Genomic DNA, 19276 nt, shown 5'->3' on the forward strand with positions numbered 1-19276 from the left:
TCAGGGTTAAATTTATATCAAATCAATATTTAAAAAGTATAAATCAGATGATAAGTATTTTATTTTATGGGGTTTATTTTGCCTGTAAACTTCTATATTTTGTATTTGTTAATTCAGGTTAAAATACATTTTTGCCACATTTTATAAAATACTACTTCAATTAATTTAAATATACTTTGACGTATTTGAGTTATTTATGTTAAACTGTGGCAGTTTGAGTCCTCCATATAACCCAATGATGACCGATTATCAAGAGTGTTATATAATAATCCAAATACTGGCTGCGTATAAACGGTCAGATCGATACATTGTTTCAGTGCGTAGTTTAATAATTTTTTGTCATGGAAAAATACATTAAAAATACTACTACTCCAATAATTGGGAAAAAGATCATTTTATAAAATGTATATATAAATATAGAATTTGTATTGATGTCTTTTGTTTTACAGAAGCACGGTGGCACGGTGGTTAGCACTGTTGCCGCACAGCAAGAAGGTCCTGAGTTCAATTCCACCATCAGGTCTTTCTGTGTGGAGTTTGCATGTTCTCCCCGTGTCTGCATGGGTTCTCTCCGGGTACTCCGGCTTCCTCCCACCGTCCAAAGACATGCAGCTTGTGGGGATAGGTTAATTGGATAATCCAAATTGTCACTAGGTGTGAATGTGGGAGTGAATGAGAGTGCGAATGGTTGTCTGTCCCTGTGTGTTGGCCCTGCGACAGACTGGCGACCTGTCCAGGGTGTACCCCGCCTCTCGCCCTATGACAGCTGGGATAGGCTCCAGCGCCCCCCGCGACCCTGAAAAGGATAAGCGGAAGCGAATGGATGGATGGATGGATGTTTTACAGACAGCAGATGGTGACTCTGAGTTCTTTAGAGACGCACATTTACATCGTAGGACTCCAACAAAGTTTTAAAATGAAATATTCTGAAATATCTTCTGTTGTGTTATCTAATTATTATGGAAAGTAAAAACAGTGATGTAGTGCTCATTAAAATGTGTTCAGAATTTGCAAACATGTTGAGGATTCACCTCTCCCCTACATTAGCTGGATGAAAGTATCGGCATTGTTATCGGGGATAGCGGCCGTGTGTTTACGTGGGGTCCTACCGATACCAGAATTTGCACCAATAATGGTCGCCAACAATCAGCCCTGTTGATCCATTTTAAACGCCTCCAGAATCCGCTGAACCTGCCTGCTGTGTTCACACCTGTGCAGAACAGGGCTGGATGCTGATTGGCTGTTACCATGTGGCGCACCTGTGTCAGGAAGCACCTGCATTTATCCTCGTTTATTCTGGGTTTTCTTTTCCTTTAATTTGTCACCCAGTGTTTACAGCAGAGTGGGGAAAAAAAAAAAAAAATCATCCACCCTCCCCATACGGCTTCACCTGCTCCTCCTACAGGCTAGCCGGGCTAAGCTGTCGCTGTAGTCCGGAGCCGAAGCCCTGCTGGGTCGAAGCCCCGCTCGGAACCTGCCGTTGGATGAACCTCCACCCGGAAAAGAGGAGAAACCGCCTATATGGACGCTTCTTCTCCGCCTGTGACGGCGTCGCGGCCAGCTAGTGAGCAGCCCGCAGCTAGCTGCAGCTAGCGGCTCCGCTGGCTAACCATCCCGGCTAGCTCGAGGATTTAACTCGGCTTTTCTCGCCTTCTTTAAGCCCGTTTCCGTGTCATGCTATCGGCTGCTTAACCGAGTCAGGTTTGTAGGCTCATTTTTGGACCTCGCGGGGGAAAGCTCGCTTTCTTAGTCGATCTAGGTCAGCTCGTCCGGCCGGTGATGGTTATGTGGGTCATCGGGGGGGTTAACTGGTTAGCCAGAACAGCTGGTTAGCTGCGGACGCGTTTTTGTTTTATTGGTTTTAGAAGAAAAATAAGAGTGAATATCGATGCTTGTGCTTGAGTGGGTGCTGTGGTCTCTGTGCAGCCGAGCTGGGTGATGGAGCAGCGGGTGGATTATTTTATATTTCTGTTTTTGGACGCTGACTCGTTAGTTAGCCGGGGGATGCTAGCTGCTCCACTAACCAGGTGAGCGCAGCCTGATACAAACAAAGGTGGCTCGGCTCGGCTGTGTCGGAGGTCCGTTCCGCCGCGGGCCTGGATTTAGCCTGGATTTAACTAGCACACTTCGGCCTGTGAACGTGTTTGTGTTTCAAGCCACAGCGCGTTGACGTGTGTCTGCCTCCTTCACAGGCTGGGCATGCTTAGCGGGGAGCTGCGGGTCCTCCGAGCCTAGCAGCAGCAGGCAGCGGCAGATAACGCGACCGTGTCCGGGTGGTGCTCCGGGAGGAGGATGGCATTTCACGGCGCAGGCCGGCAGACCGTGTGTGGAGACCTATTTCCGGGCTCTGAGCTGGGCCACAAGTATTTCTGCGTGAGCTCCTCCTGCGGAGCCCCCTCCACGGGCCTCAGCGCCACACCGTGCCTCACCGGACCCACCGCCCCGGCAGGGACCCCTCGTCACCCCACAGCCCTCGGAGGAAGCACCGGCGGCGGCGCGGCGGTGCCTCAGCCCTACAGCAACCCAGCCAGCGAGGTGCCGAGCCCCGCAGAGATGGAGCCAGACCGACCCATCGGTTATGGCGCATTTGGAGTTGTTTGGTAAGAAAACGCTGTGATCGTAATCATGCTTCACATCCCTGCTGTCAGAAAGCTCCCTCTGCTCCGACTTCCATCTTGTTTGTGCAGACTTGAAACTCAGCTCCATCTTTGTTTACATGCGCTCAAACTGTCACCACACAAGATGGCATCACCTCATCGCCATCTGGGTTCATCACCAGCCTCTGATCATTTCTGGTTAAGCTGGTTTGAGTGGTTTTAGACCTTTGATGCTCTGCACAGCTGCAGCCTGAGGCCTTGCCCCCCAGCTGTAACCTGGCCAAGCTGTCCTCAGGGTTGTGTGTTTTGGATAAAGCCTGAACCCGTGTGATTGGTTGTCAGTGGGCCGATAAGTCAACAGGTCGTGTAGAACATGTTAGAAAATGTGTGTTTGCTGTTATGTAAGCCGGGCTGGATTCACGACAGGTAAACGTCACGGTTGCTTCCCAGCTGGTATAGGAGCTGGAGTTTGGAGAGTAAAACTGTCTGTGAGAACTGCACATCATTACTGTAGACCAAACCACGGCCGCCTGAGGCTCCACCGCAAACTACAACAGCATCATCTTCACTGCTGCTGGGGGGGGGGGTCTGTGACAGGCTGCTAAATCAGGCTCAGTGAAACAAGATTTATTCAAAGGTCAAAGGAGCTGATGCTGCTCTTCGTCTTGTCTTCCACACTCTGTTCAGTTTACTTTAATAATCACATCGGAGGTTTAAAGACCTCATACAGGGATTCATTTTAATGTAACTGACCAATCAGAGCTCCCCCTCACTGAGTGTTTTTTATAAATGTCTGTTTTCCAGGTGAAGCCGTGTGCAGACGAGCAGCTTGTTTCCCTCGTCTTTAGATTAGCGCCGTCCACCAGAGACGCTGCAGCCCAAAGAGGGGCCAGCACATTTACTGTGAAGCTTTAATTCTGCTTCCTGTGTACATTCATGAGTCGTGTTGGTTAAACAGTCATAGTAAAAATGTTTGGCCCTGATCTTCTGGTACCGTGGGCGTGCACGTCCCTGTATATGGTTTGGCATCAGCATATGAGGAATACACGGCTCATTTGCAGTTGCATCCATATGAACGTGGCCTCTGCTTCACAGTGAGGCTGATGTAGGTGTGTGACGTGAGCCCCACACTTGGGTAACTGCACCTGTCCTCCAGCAGCACCGTCTCGTCTCTTAGATGCAGCGTTTTCAGCCCAAACGTAAAGGATTAACCCGCCATGGCCTGAGGCCTGCTTTGTGTCGAGCACTAGAGTCGCTGCGCTGAACCTGTGACTCACTGTAACTTTATTCACTTTGAGCAGCAGTTAGCTGTTGTGTGTCTGCAGACCGAGCGACCCTAAACTGTGTCGTCAGACTGTCTTCTAGCTGTGACAGGAAGCGTGCGCCTCGTTTCCTCACAGGTCTGTGACCGATCCTCGGGACGGCCGGAAGGTGGCTTTGAAGAAGATGCCCAACGTCTTCCAGAACCTGGTCTCCTGCAAGAGGGTCTTCAGAGAGCTGCGGATGCTGTGCTTCTTCAAACACGACAATGTAACGACCTGCGGGCGCTTTTATTTTGAAGAGGCTCTTATTTGGATGTGGACGCTGAGCTGATGCCGTTTTTCTCTCTCCGTGCAGGTTCTGTCGGCTCTGGACATTCTGCAGCCTCCGCAGATCGACTGCTTCGAGGAGATGTATCCTTCAGTCCTTCTGTCCCAGTTTCTCCTCATTAGTTCTCCCTCACGTCCTCCTTTAACTCGCTTAATTTAGCCGCCGGTGTCCGGTCTAAATCCAGCTCCTCGCAGATGTGAAGCACGAGGCTGCTGATGAATATTTAATGTGCATCATTTCTAAAAAATGTTACATCGGCACTTTTCACTGAGCGGCCCCGGCGCTCCCCCGCCTCGGAGGCCGGTGCTGGGCGATGCGTCGTGCTCGTGTAGGCGGAGGTCGGTCCGTGTGTGAGCGTGTGCATTTTATTTTTTTTCCTTGACTGCTCACCGCCCCGCAGCTACGTGATAACAGAGCTGATGCAGAGCGACCTCCACAAAGTGATCGTGTCTCCTCAGCCGCTCACCACGGACCACATCAAGGTCTTCCTCTACCAGATCCTCCGAGGTGAGCCGGCTCTTTCGTGTCCCGCCGCCACACGGGCCGAGCGACATGATCGCGTTCAGTACGAGATTTAAATACACCGCCGGCTTCAAACGCACACGTCCATCTTTCTCCTGAAGAGGCAAAGCTGCCGATCATCATCCGCCTCCGAATGTCTCGGCCTATATTTAAACAGTCGTTCAGTCTCGCTGCCTCGCTTTGTTTACTTTCCTGTGACGGTCTCATAAGCTGCAGCGAGCAGCGTGTCCTACTGCAGGCTCCATCTTTCCCTTTAAATCTCAGATTAGTAATGAAATTTTAAACTTCACTGGAGGAAGTGAGTTTCCTGCTGTAGTTCTGGGAGTTAGTTGTCTTCGTCACCTCGCCGGGCGGGTCGGTGACGTGTGATGTCTCGAGATGGAAGCAGAATAGCAGAAACGGAGGAGAGTGAAAGAAGTCGTCACAGTGATGCTGGTGGTTTAGACCAGCGGTCCACGGACCAGTCCCGGGCCGCGAGAGTTGAGGCTCGTTTCTATCGTTCACTCGGTTTCTCCGGGTCTTTCCTGCGTTATGAATAAATCTTCTTTTGGTGCCGGTTTGATTTTGTTGTATTTATCTGCGACACCTTAAAGGCCGGCCTGTGAAAATGTTGTTGGGCATAAACCGGACGGCGGGGACCGCTGATTTAAACGTTGTCGTCGCTCACCAGGAGGACGACTTTAACTCTTTCCTCCATGAAGGTGACGACCTCGGCGCATATCGATACAGACGTTTATAAGCGGTGCAGAATCGAGGTTCAGCAGGTGAAGGCTTAAAACTCTGACCTCCTCTCTGTTTCCTGTCCAGGTTTGAAGTACCTGCACTCCGCTGGGATCCTGCACAGAGACATCAAACCCGGAAACCTGCTGGTCAACAGCAACTGCCTGCTCAAGGTAACGCCGCACTCGCCTGTATCAGAGGCCGCGAGGCCTGGTTACCGGGGTTATGAAGGCGGTTCGCTTGTTACCAAGTACATTGCCATGGTAACTTGTGCTGCTCTGCGTTACGGTCGAGATGCAAAATCGACACCTGCAAAACCACCGCGGTCAGTGCTGGCGGCTAAAACGTTGGAACGGTTTTCTGATGATCCAGGGGGTGGAGCCTATCACAGCTGTTTAAGCGGGGGGCGGGGGGGTCACAGATCCCCAGTCTGTGGCAGGCGTGGTGCAGAGAGACGCACGGCTCCCGTTCATGAAATCACCAGTTAAAGCTGAAACTGGAGTGGAAAAGGGGCGGGGTTTAGCGACTGGACGAGGGCGTCTGTTTGAGCTTTTTAAGGGCAAAAACGAGGCGCGCTTTATTTAAAACACGATCGTTGTGGCAATAATTAACACATACAACAGATACTTTTCCGACCTGTACCAGGCTCAGAGACGGCGATGCTCTCACAGCGGCGTTTGTAGCTACACCAAGCAGGAGGAGCCGATGAGTCTGAGGAAACCACTCGTTGGGAAGTTACTCAGATTTTCGTGGTGTTGAAACGTCTTTGCTGCGTTTGGGCCTGACGCTGCGCTGTGGGAGGGACAAAAGTTGCCGCCTTTCCAAAACACGAGGAAACCAATCAGCTGCTTGCTCGAGTGACTCGGATAGAGCTGTTGACGTTTTTTCCATTTTGCTCAGATTTGTGACTTCGGCCTGGCGCGTGTGGAGGAGCCCGACCCGTCACGTCACATGACGCAGGAGGTGGTGACTCAGTACTACAGGGCGCCGGAGGTGCTGATGGGCTGCCGGCACTACAGCTCGGCCATCGACGTGTGGTCGGTGGGCTGCATCTTCGCCGAGCTGCTGGGGCGACGCATCCTCTTCCAGGCTCAGAGTCCCATTCAGCAGGTGAGACGCCGGGCGCCACGGCAACCGGCAACACATTCATTTAAAAACAAAAACCTGCAGAGCTGCTGATAACAGGTTCAGTCAGGTGACAGGGTTAGCTCCTCCTCCTGTTAGTTCAGAGGTGTGGCTAAGATGATGTTCAGGTATGTATGCGTAACTTTGACCTTTGAACTTTTGATGTACATCCACCTCTCAGCTTTGATTTCAGTTTATATGAACATGTTAAAATGTTTCACCTGTGGACTCGGCTCAGGTAGAATCCGTGTTTGAGTCGTGCCGCGGAAAGTGGGATTAAAGATGGCGGCACGGCTGTTCCAGCTCTGAGGATCCACAAATCCAAACCTTTGTCTGGTCTTCTGTGATGTGAAGCGGTCTGTCTCTGTGTCGCAGCTGGACCTGATCACCGACCTGCTGGGAACGCCGCCTCTGTCGGCCCTGGCAGCGGCCTGCGAGGGCGCCCGGGCCCACATCCTGAGGGGGCCGCACAAACCGGTACGTGACTGCGTGGTGTGCTCGTGAGCTGAGCAGCAGCACGCCGCTCTCTGCTCTGGAAGAAGGCCGCGTTGCTTTCTTTTATTACACACGTGTGTTCACAGTAGCCGCCCACTCGGTCACCCCGCAGCTCCCGCTAACGTGTGGTGGTTGTGTAACGCTTTACAGACACGGTACACATCCAAAATGTCTGCCAGGTAATGAGGTGGGTTTACTGGGAAATGTGGGACAGAGTGATGATGGAAGATCAGATCTGACCTGAAGTTCTGCTGCGTTGCAGCTGCAGACTCGCATTCGCACAAACAATCACAATTCATGTTTTTGAAAAGTCTGAAACTTTTGTACCGCAGACGATCACAAACACTTGAACCAGGAAGTCTTAAAGTTTTAAAAACGTTGACTGTGACTCTGCTGCATTCATTCTTTGTGTTGATCGTCTCAGCGTCTCCGGTGCTGACTTGTTGTTCGTGCTGTTTCTGGTCCTCAGCCGTCGCTGTCGGTGCTCTACATGCTGTCTGACGGAGCGACCCACGAGGCCGTGCACCTCCTCTGCCGGATGCTGGTCTTTGATCCGGTGAGTTGATGCTGAGCTGATGTCCGGCTCCTCCGGCGCTCTGTCGTCTTCTGACCTTCAGCTCGTTCTGTTTAATGTTTGCTGTTGTGACCCAAACGTGGACACCTCGGTCTGAATTAACGCTGCAGCTGTTTTACTCCAACGAACAGCTTTAAGTCGCATCGCCTGTAACGGCGAGGTCTGCTCGGCTTTCGTTCCCGCTCGGTGCCCTCGCCGCTTCTTTCAGGGTGTAAGTTTGGTGAGCGGCACACGCCATTGGCTACGAGTCTCTAGATGTTAGAAGAAGGAAGAGGAGTCGGCGACCCTGGCAGGAAGCTCGGAAGAGAGCGAGCATGACGGCGGTAAATCTCTGGGTTTTTAGTCGTTGGCGAGTGATTTGGTGAGCGGGTCTTGTGGACTTGTAAGTAACACCAGCTGATTGATGGGTCTTCAGGGTTTTTCCTCGTCACAGTTTGGGGTTCAGGAGAGCCACGTACTGTTGCTGTTACCAGATATCATATTTACTGCTGAGGAAATGAAACCCTGGACAGTTATCGCTGAGCTGTAACAGCTGAGGCGACTCGGTGACGTCAGCACAGAAAAGGTTTCTGTCCCACTGATAAGTATCCATTGTGATGTAACTCACTACTGCAGCCAGAAGGTGGAACTCTGGGCGGTGCAGCCCAGATGTTTCCACAGCTGTGCTTTTGTCACAGCTGTTGTCTCTCTCAACACCGTGGATTTAAAAACCAAACAGATGCTTGAAGTGCAGATTTTCACCTTTCATTCGAGGAACTGGACTGATTTTTGTTTTGTTAGCGTTTCGTCTCAGAGTGGATTTAATGCAGCTCGTCTGACATTTTAAATCTTCTGCTCACACTGAGACCTTAACTCTGTGCCCGGGTTGCGCCTTGTATCTGTGGATATTTGTGCTGTATGAAAAGCAGCACGTGCACGGCCTTTCCGTGAAAGTGGTGACACGATCGAGCACAGCTGTTGATCCACTGCCAAACTCAGGTGTCACTCGTTAGCTGAGCGCTGGTTTTAGTCCAGCAGGACAGATGTTCACGTGACACCCGGCTGAATGTGTGTGACTGGTAGTTTCCTTGAGGGTGTTGCACGGGGCTCAGTACTTGGGCTCTACCCCTGTCCCTAGCTCTGCTGTCTTTGACAGGTTCGAGCCAGTTTCCTTGCTCTGCCTGCAGGAGTTGGTTGCTCACATGAAGCCCTCAGGTTCCCCTTATGATGCTCTCCTTCCTCGATTTTTCAAAGAGGTTTTTCTCACTATAGCATCAGCTGTACAATCCATTGTAAATAGTAGTTTGTCCTCTGGTGTTGTACCTGTCAATCTCAAACATGCGGTGATTCAGCCTCTACTCAAGAAACCTGCTCTTGATCCTGATATTATTGCGAATTACAGACCTATTTCCAAACTGCCTTTTATCTCAAAGATTCTTGAAAAGGTAGTTTACAAGCAATTAATGTCCTTCCTAGAAGAACACGGTATTTTAGAAGTTTTCCAATCTGGTTTTAAAGCTTTACATAGTACTGAATCTGCCCTTTTAAGAGTTTTTAATGATGTGTTTTTGGCAAATGACTCAGGTGACTGTTATTATTGTGCTGTTAGATTTAACTGCTGCTTTTGATACAGTGGATCATAATATTTTAATCTCCCGTTTAGAGCAGTTGGTGGGTATGCGGAGTACCGCACTGCAGTGGCTCAGATCCTATTTGGCAGAGCGAACTTTCTCTGTGAAACTCGGGGAGTTTGTATCCTCTGTTGCTTCTCTTCAATGTGGGGTCCCACAGGGTTCAGTTTTAGGCCCGCTTCTTTTCTCTCTATATCTCCGACCCCTTGGGTCTATTTTCAGGAAACATGGGATTTCTTTCCACTGCTACGCCGATGACTCCCAGATTTATTTCCCACTTAAAAAGATAAATGGCTTCTCAGTAGACCCGCTGCTCAGATGCCTTGATGAAATAAGGGCCTGGATGGCTTTGAACCTTTTACATTTTAATGAACAGAAAACAGAAGTGATGGTTTTTGGTGGCGCTTCTGAGGCCACTATTATAGATCTTGGTTCACTGGCACAGTATGTTAAACCAGTCATCACTAATCTGGGAGTTAAAATAGAGGCAAATCTTAAACTTGAAAGCCAGGTCAGAGCTGTTGTAAGATCTAGCTTTTTTCATTTGAGGGAATTAGGCTTTATTTTGGCTATCTTATCGAAACAGCATTTTGAGACAGTAATCCATGCCTTTGTTACTTCTAGGCTGGATTATTGTAACGCACTTTATTTTGGGGTTAGTGATGCGTCCATTAGGCGCCTGCAGGTTGTGCAAAATGCTGCAGCACGTCTCTTAACTGGAACAAAAAAGTTTGAGCACATTACCCCAATTTTAATTTCACTCCACTGGCTACCTGTACATTTCAGGATTGTTTTTAAAATTCTCTTATTTGCTTTTAAATCTCTTAATGGCCTGGCCCCCCCCCCCTTACCTCTCGGAGCTACTACAACCATATACACCTGCCCGTTCCCTTAGGTCCGCCAATCAGCAGCTCCTTAAGGTACCGAAAACTAAGTATAAATTTAAAGGTGATCGTGCTTTTGCTGTAGCTGCTCCAAAGTTGTGGAATGATCTACCCTTGCATGTTAGGCAGGCCTCTTCTCTCTCTGAATTTAAAAGTCTTCTTAAAACATATTTATTCGCTGAAGCCTTTGGCATTGATTAGAGGGGTTGACTTAATTTGTTTTGACATGTTTTAATTTATTTTAGTTTTTTTTTTTAGTTATTTATTTTATCTTATCTCATTTTAATTTTCTTTACTTATGCTTTTAGCATGTACAGCACTTTGTGAACTCTGGTTTTATGTTAAAGTGCTTTATAAATAAAGGTGGTATGGTATGGTCTCACCTGAATCCGTCAGCTGGAGAATTATTCACTGTTCCTCTGCTCTTCTCTTCAGGCCAAGAGGATTTCGGGCAGCGACGCCCTCTCCCACCCTTACCTGGATGAAGGGCGTCTGCGTTACCACACCTGCATGTGTCAGTGCTGCTACTCCGTCCCCAGCGGGCGAGTTTACACCCGGGACTTTGAGCCGGTCGCTGAGCGTCCGTTCAGCCACAGCTACGAGAACAGCCTGCTGTCAGTGTGGCAGGGGAAAGGTACGCCGGCGGCACCGTGATGCTTTCCTTTGGCGGCAGTCTGAGCATGAAAGCGCGACTCGCTCTGGGTCACGAATAGATTAGGGCGATATGGGCAAAAATATTCATCACGATATATATTTGAAAATTTGTGAAAACGATATAACTGACGATATAATTGGCTAACAACATTTAACAGTGCAAATACAAATTCCTTGCTGAAAGTTTAACCAAAGGCATCTCCAGTAGAAATGTGCTGACATATCCTGAGTTAACCATGTATAATATCCACTGAAGTTAAAAAGAGGAGCTTTGCAACATTAAACTGCAGTGTGCCAAATAAAAAAGTCAAATACGGACTTTTCCGACCATAAGGTGCACGGGATTATAATGCACATTAAGCAAAACAAAGCAGTCAGATAAATCAAACTTTATTCAGCTCATTCTTCTTGCTTCCTCCACTTCTGTACCATTGATTCATTAATGCTGAATTCTATCACAGCTGCTCTATTCCCGTGTTGTTGCAGTCTATTAATGACTAACCTCGTGTTGTGGATGGATTATCTCAGTTCTCCTGACTGAAGTTTGGTCCGTTTACAGCATCCTGCCATGCGATTGCATTTGTCTCTAACTATCAGGAACCTTCACGTTAACTTTAATCGGGTGGAAGAAAGTTAGCATTCATCCTGCAGCTTCACTGTTTATGCTATGCTAACATAGCTGTGTAGCTAGCGATCACGTAGCACATCGTTATATAGCAGCTAGTCCAACTTCAGTAACCCTACAAACGTCACTGCTGTTTAGTTTTCTGCTTTCATTCATGTTGGAAGTGGTAGCAGAGCTGTACGTTTGAATGCTTCAGAAATCTCTGTCAGAACATGCTATAAAAGTAAAGTGTGTGTGTTTAAGTAATTAGCGAGCTAACTTCCGCTAACTTCCTGCTAACGTCTAACTCCGTTAAATGTAATGAATTCTGTTTTCATAGATGCCTGGATGTTAAACTTCATAGTTACACCTGGTAAAGCAGCAACGCTGATCATTTTATTAAAGATGAAAGAATTTAGACAGTTTAACTCTCAGTGATGCTGCAGTGTTCGTTTGACTTTAGGACCCAGATTACTCCCAGATTTACGAGCACCGTAGTCTGACAAATACGGCAATAACGACGGCCGCTTGCATGTTCTACAAAACAATTTGTGTGTCTGACGGACAAACACCACGCAGTGCGCAAACAAAGGCACTGCGCATGAGCGTTTTACACATATTCTATCGCGATATTTCATTTTCTTATCGTTGCCCAACGTTGTAGCGTTGTACTGTGAACGGTATAATATGGCCGAGCCGTAGCCACGTAATGTTTGTTACAGGTTTTTACTTTAATTTTCCCAGCAGTAGATGATTGATGTCGCACAGTCAAACAAGTCTTTGACAAACATCCTCTTTACCTTTCATAATAAAAGCCCTACAAACAAACACTAACTCTGAGAGAGAGCAGTAGCCTTCACTGTGAAAGTGGAGTGTGGAGGTCTAAACCTGGTGAAATCATCATCGAGATGATTTGAAACTCTTGAAATTATTTGTTTTTCTATAATACTGTATTTAATTGAGATATTTTATTATTCTTTGTGGTGTGTGTGGTATACTGTGGGGTTTTTGTTTTGTTTTTTTTATATATAACGATTTTTGCAGTTTGTCCTCCATAACTGGAGGTTACAGCTGTAAGCTTCCTTTGTGATGTTTGCGACTGATTGCGGCTGATGATCCCGTTTCTGTCCTCAGAGTTGATCCATCGCTTCATCACGGAGCACCAGCAGGGCAAACGGGTGCCGCTGTGCATCAATCCTCAGAGTGCTGCCTTCAAGACTTTCATCAGGTGAGGAGGATGAGGAGGGCAGGACTTCAGGGTGGGTTGAGGAAAACAAGGCGACGTTAAAATCAATGCGTTTGTGCTGAAACTGATAACATAGACTCGGTGCAAAACTACAAGATAAGCCTGATCCGGCTCTGTTTGTGGTCTCTTCCTGTTTAGGAGTTCTTTATTCCTACTGTCACCGAGTGCAGCTCATACAGGCGTTTTCTTCATTCAACTTTTAAGTCTTAAACACTTTTTCAGTTCTAGGGTCAAATGGTGGAGAGTCCCAGATCCCATTGACCCTCTTGGGGGGGGGGCACTCCCACAGGGCTTTAACCTGCCACCCTCCACCATTTGACCTTAGAACTGAAGAAGCTTCTCGGATGAGAGGTGAAACGTCTTCAAGCAACTTAAAGAAGTCCAGACGCTTTTCTTTCCAAGCTCCTCAGACTTCTTCCTTAATCCCTGTTTATACACCTCTGCATCTAATTATTAATCTCTCCTCCACATCTGAGCCTGATTCTACTGGAGCTCTCTTCCTGTTAAAAGGGAGTGTTTTTTTTTTTTTTTTTTTGTTGTTGTTCCCACTGTTGCCAAGTGTTTGCTCGTAGGGGCCGTCTGATTGTTGGGGTTACAATATAAACCGCCTTGAGGAGGCTGCTGTTGTGGTTTGGTGCTGTATACATTACATTGAATAAGGTGACCTCAGTATTGTCTCTAACAGAAAAATGAACGTCTGTCTCTTTGAGGACTATGACGTCGCCCTGGCCTGGTGAACACTCACCGTCTTTGTTTCCACAGGTCCACTGCGTGGCACTCCTCTAAGGTGTCCAGGAAGGAGGAGAGATGAACGGCGCTCCTCTGCATCTCGAGGAGCGACGGCAGTTTGAGAGGGGATTTCATTGGCTGTGGCATCTGAAAGCACTGAAGAGTTTGGGTCATCTTTTCTTCTTCTTCCTTTTTGTTTTTTGTTTTTTTTTCCCTTCACCTGGAGGAGACCGTCACACCCGCCCACACCAGGACCTCGTGAAAAACCTCAAATATTTCCTCCCCCGTGATTCGACCCAAACTTCTGACGCTCGGCGTTTTTCGGTGCTGAACTTAAAAAAAAAAAAAAAAAAAAAAAAAAAAAAAGCTGCTGACGTGAGACACAGGAAGTGGACTGGATTTGGATTTTCATGTGTTCGTAGAGACTTTAAAGACTTTAACTGTTTGGTAGATTCGATGCTTAGTTGATGTTTGAAGTCATTCCAGCCCTGTGCAATACGGATTCATTCGAAAAGGCGATAAACACGGTGGGGGGCGGGGCTGCCTACAATGTAATGGGTTGGTCGGTATGACATCATCGCCCGGCAAACATCGCCAAGGTCTTTGTTTCCTTTCTTTATAAATACCACATCACTCACTGTGTTTTCACCTCGCGGCGTCTTCATGGCGTCCGCGTGGTGATGATAATGCAATTTCACAGATGTAGCAGGTTTTAACCAACAGGTGTTTCTGCACACACGGTTACCTTTGCCCCCCCAACCCCCCGGCGAGCTGTTCGGTTCTTGTGTTTGACCACCCTTCTCCCTCGTCCAGCAGGAGTTTAATCAGGAATTCATCGTCCTCAGTTTCATTTCTCCAGGCTGTGTGGTGGCAGACTCTTATTTTGAAAAGGACGACAGGAAATTGTGACTGCTTTGAGTCGTCTGATGCGGTGTTCTGATCAGAAAGAGATATCTGCAGATATGTGGCAGCTTCTCCCCTAATGCGGACTTTTCCCTCCCGTCTCAGCGTGTGTTCTGACACTTCCCCGCTCGCCTCCTCCGCCCTCGCTAACAGGAAGAGGAAGTGACGGTGACGTTTTCTTTTAATTTATTGAGTGTTTGACAGGGGTGTGTCTCCACCGTGGCAGGTTACCTCAATCCAAGGAAAAATAAAAGCCTCTATAAAAAGAATAAACTGGAGGGGAAATGAAACCACTTTCCCCATCATTCCTCCAGATTCAGTGACTTTTACCTCGTGCTCGCTCTGAGTCGGTGTGGACGGGACGCTGTGGGTGAAATGCTGCTGGGGTTTTTTGTTTTTTTTGTTTGTGTTTTCCCGTGTCAGGCGGAGGCTCAGGTGTCCTCATAGATGAACTGCGTGAAACCACAAAAGGAGGCGGCGGTGTTACCCCGGTGTGCTAACGGGACGGCAGCGGTGCGTTTCCTCCACCACCCAGGAGCCTAAAGGTCCCAAGAACCCAGGAACCGTCCTTCAGCCCTGTAATCGGGTTCCCACGTCTAAATCTGAGAGAACTCAGTTCCTTTACTAAACTCTGGAAGCTCAGATTTGTTTTTCCTGAGTGTGATCTGAAGTGTTTGTCAGGATGAAAATGAGTCTTTCCAGCTTCCCTCTTTAGTTTTTTCTTTCTAACACTTGTTTTCAGCCGCAGGAAGTGCTGCGCTAAATGGCACTTGTGCATGGTGTAAAACGCGCTGCAGAAGTGCCTTAAACCTGCGTTCTTCCTAATGGCCAGCAGGGGGCGACTCCTAGCTGCAGGAAGGGTTAGTTGTAGAGAAGCGCGTCGCTCTGCTAACATTTTCCTGTTTGTGGTCTTAGCTTCTCGTCTGAATAAAACATGAAGGAGATTCGTAGTTTATGGTTGTCATGGTGATCTGAGGCTCAGCGGGATGTGCCGTTTTCAGTCAGATCGTTCCCGCCTAAAAGCACGAGTGAAAAACGGGACTTCACTAACCAAACGGCGTCTGCAGCAGCAACATCCATCTTTTAAATGCAGTGTGCTCGTCGTCTCCTTGTGGCCAAAATGAGAATTACAAAAACATCAGATGGAGGATTCGGAGCTGGGATCTTCAGGAAGTGGCTGAAGGGAGTTTCTGGGCTTTGTTTGGACTCCTGTGGAGGAAACGCAGATAAATGACCCCAGTTCCTCAAAAGGCTTTTGGTCCTGCGGTGGGAACAAGACCGAAAATATGCACGAGGATTTTCAGAGTAAAAGCTCCCGATTTATCTTGTACCGCTCCATCCTGTGTCGGCCGCAGACAGGAAGCGGAGTCGTATGTTTGTAGCTTCAAAACCATTAAAAACGTTGAAGCGTCGACGATCAGCGGTGCCTGATGCTCACGGCTCTCCTGAAGTGTGATTGGTCGCAAGCCTGCAGGCCTTCAGTCTGAGGGGCCCGCTGGTGGTTTTGGTAACGCGCTAAACTGAAGGTTTCACCTTGAAAATAAGCAGACGCCGCTTTAGCCGCTGTTTCACACGCGAGAGGCGCCTGTTTAACACGGAAGCAGATTTTACTGTGTGTGTGAAATCAGCAGATTAATCATCCTGATGTTCTCAGTAGTTGATGAATAATTTCAGTTTCTCATTTTGTTGTAAAGAAAAAGGAAAAATCGCATCAGGAAGCAGCAGGTTGACGTCTGTGATCACACCTGTGGCTGAGCAGGCGTGTCATCCATCAGCCTGGTTCTGATTGGAGATTGGCAGCCCCTCCCCCACCTATTTAGTGCCGTGTGACTGCAAAGAAGCTTTTTAGGATCTCTGAGGGTCGACGAAGCAGCCCAAGTTTGTTTGTTTTTGGTCGTTTCACGAACTTTGCGATGTGAAGACTCGGCGGGAACCCACAGCTCGCGGTGCCTCGCTTCCTGGGTTCGGTGGGATCGGCGCCGGGCGTCCGCGCCGCTCCTGCGCCCTCCTGGTTTCTTTAAACTTTCTTGGAACCCCTGAAACCTCAGCTTGCGTCGCCGTGGAAACGCGGAGGGCGACTTGTATATCTGCATGTGTATATTTATTACCCCGCGGAGAGCGTTTGGGTCTGAATGCTGTGCAATGGTTGAGTTTGTCGAAGATGACGAAAACCTTTTGTGGTCGTTTTATTTAATTCATCTTTAGGAAGTGATTTTATTAGCAGGCTTTTATTTTGTTTTTGTTTGTTGTGATCGAATTAGATTTTTTGGGGTTTTTCTTTGTTTTTATGCGAGTCCGGAGACGAGAACGTTTACACAACAACAACAACAACAACGAGAACGTTTACACAACAACAACCCTGCACAGCTCTGTCTGACTTCAGTCACATGACCGGAACGCTGCTGCTGGTTGGTTTGTCCTGCAGAGGAATTCTGTGTGAAGACCTTTGACCTTAACCTCGAAGGCGTTTCCTTCCACCTCACGCCCAACTTTTCCTCAGCACAGGCTCGGCTGTGTGACGACATTGTTCATCATGAAGCTTCTTTCTTGGCCTCCTTATAAATTACGAGCACGGACAGATTGGTGGCACCGGAGCGTCGTCAGGAGGTCGTGTGATTGGTTCGTTTCTTTGTTAGCGTTGAGCGCCGCAGACGTCTGCAGGTTGTTACAGTAAACTCAATAACAACTGTGGAAAACGGCCGTTTAGGAGACTTAAAGAAAAGTCAAGGAAACAATTTTGTGTTCTTAAAAAACGAAGTTTATTTTTGGCGGTGTGATCGTGAGGCTCGTCAGGTAAACCTGTCACTCGTCCAGAGACTCACACTTTTGTTTGTATTGACCAATCAGGTCCGAGCAGCCTCGGGTTGCTTGCAGGTAAACAAAGCGACCATCATGTGATGTAAATATCATGCAGCACGTTTCCTGCTGCAGATTGGGTCACAAATCCTATTTCTGTGAGTTTCTGTTAAAGGTCGATGATGAATGGGTCGTTTCTCCAGCCTGCAGATGTTCAGCAGATGTTCGCAGCGACTAAAAGTGCAACTCTGACTTCAGAGAGACGCGCGGTCACTCGGCCGTTTTCCCTCCGGACTCGTCTCTTTCCTCGTTTCTGTCGTCGTGGTCGTAGCGGTCCTTCCAGCTTAGGCGACCCGTGTTTGGTCTTTCCCTCCCTGCACTGTTCTCAGATCAGCCGTCGGGTGAAGCGGAGCGAGGCGGCTGCTCTGCTGTAGAGATTAGACTCGTTTTTCTTCTATGAAAAGAAACTTGATGTGTTGATTATTCTAAATATGATGTTTTAAAAAGATGTTTTTGTCTTTGTTTTAGCAAAGTTTTTGGTTTTTTTGACTTGTGTTCCCAACAAATACTTGAATTTCTTAAAAAAATGTTTAGAGTTAAAGTAGTGAATGACAGATACATAAATAAATGGACACTGGATAAAACTCTGGCTCGTGTTTCCTCTGCAGCTCATCCACCGCATGATCTCATGTCGGCTTTCCTCAGTCATGTGACTGCTCCAAAAAATTAAAGAAACACTTTACAGCAGGGGGGGGGACTCCAGGCCTGCAGGTTTTAGAGCTCACCCTGGGTCAGCACACCTGAATCATATGATTAGTTCATTGCCAGGCCTCTGGAGAACTTGGAGACATGTTGAGGACACGTGTAAAACCTGCAGGACACCGTCCCTCGAGGCCTGGAGTTCCCTTCCCCTGTTGTAATGTTTTGAGCTGTGTGTGTGTGTGTGTATAAATTCACAAAGTAGTCACGACCTGCTTCCTTTAGGTGGCGCCACAGAGGATCATCCACAAACCTCCCCTGAGGTCTCTTCATCCTCCCTCCTCTGCACACGCTCAGACTGTCCCAGCCTCCCTGACTGAGCTGTCCCTCTGATGGACTCATTTCTGGTCCTGTCCCTGCTGTCCAACATCTTCAGCTCGGCCTCCTCCGTCTCTGAACCACCCCAGCAGGTCTTTAAACCCTCCCTTCCCTCCTGCTGCTCTCCTCCACAGATCAGCTCTCACTCGTCTCCACCTCTCTGGTGGCTGGTATTTAAACTCCTCCACCTTCCTCGCCTCCCTCTGATTCACACTCATTTATTCTGACTCTCTCCTCCTTTCACCTGCTCGCATTAATCATTAATAATATAAGAATTCATCTGTTGAAGCCACAGAAGTCTGGCAGTAAAATAAATCGCCTCTCGTTTCTAGTTTCATGAACTTTACTCGGCGCCAGCTATAAACTCCTTAAACGTGCTCGGCCTGTTGTGCCCCAGTTATGGTTGAATAACTGAGGCTCGTATATCCATAATCATCACAAATCGACTAAAATAAGAAAAAGTTAAACATTGCCAGTCTCTTATCTGCTCCTTCAGACAAATATGGGATAACTCAGGGAAACAGACTTTGAACTTTAACCTTTAGGCCGATACCACAGCCCTGAAAGCTCCGCCCTCTCTGCTTTACATCTACCTGCCCTGCACCGGTGTCGGAGTCATTCATGTCAAACTAAAGAGTTTGCATCAGAGTGTTAAAAATGACTAAATGCTTCATCATTCATTAAACGGTGATAACAGGAACGTGTTTGTATTTCCTGCTGGAGCTTCTACAGTCGCAGCAGACGGACGTCAGATTGGTTCAGATTTGGCTTCAGTTTGTGTGTCAGCAGTGTTTTAATACTGCAGCACTGATGGTTTTTAATGAAGTCAAATCACTCGTTCAGCTGCTGCTGTTTGATTGATCTGCATCTGGTGTTTAAGAACTTCTCACATGAACATCACAAAATGAAGACGTGCACACTTTCATTTACAATAACTGACTTTATCTCCCTGTGAGTACACAACATGTAATTCACATCGTTTTACTTCTAATGAAAAGAAAACTATTTCTTCATTATTATCTATAAAACAAAGTGATGTCCAAGCTTGTAGTTCAGTTTTGATTAATGATGATGAAAGCATCACATTCAGAAAATCTAACTTCTATGGAGAACTCAAAGTCTCAAAATAAGAGAAGCAAACATTCAAATC

General features: G+C 47.7%; 1 protein-coding gene across 2 annotated transcripts; it reads left to right on the forward strand.

Annotated features, from left to right (window-relative positions):
- Nucleotides 1-1340: 1340 nt before the first annotated feature.
- nlk1 (nemo-like kinase, type 1) lies at nt 1341-17698 on the forward strand. Of its 2 annotated transcripts, none has more exons than XM_085455160.1 (12): nt 1341-1701; nt 2193-2600; nt 3998-4127; nt 4215-4270; nt 4588-4694; nt 5517-5602; nt 6330-6539; nt 6930-7031; nt 7519-7605; nt 10553-10751; nt 12510-12603; nt 13384-17698. In XM_085455160.1, the coding sequence occupies exons 2-12, from the start codon at nt 2293-2295 to the stop codon at nt 13430-13432; spliced, it is 1428 nt and encodes a 475-aa protein (XP_085311286.1). In that variant the 5' UTR covers nt 1341-1701; nt 2193-2292; the 3' UTR covers nt 13433-17698. The 2 variants fall into 2 exon arrangements, with proteins under 2 accessions (XP_085311286.1, XP_085311288.1); XM_085455162.1 differs by lacking the exon at nt 1341-1701 and adding an exon at nt 1713-2027.
- Nucleotides 17699-19276: the final 1578 nt, after the last annotated feature.

This window comes from Copadichromis virginalis, linkage group LG4 (genome assembly GCF_057382275.1).
Source record: "Copadichromis virginalis isolate Kocher_CV1m ecotype Utaka linkage group LG4, C_Virginalis_male_GT1.1, whole genome shotgun sequence".
Classification (NCBI taxonomy): Eukaryota; Metazoa; Chordata; class Actinopteri; order Cichliformes; family Cichlidae; genus Copadichromis; species Copadichromis virginalis.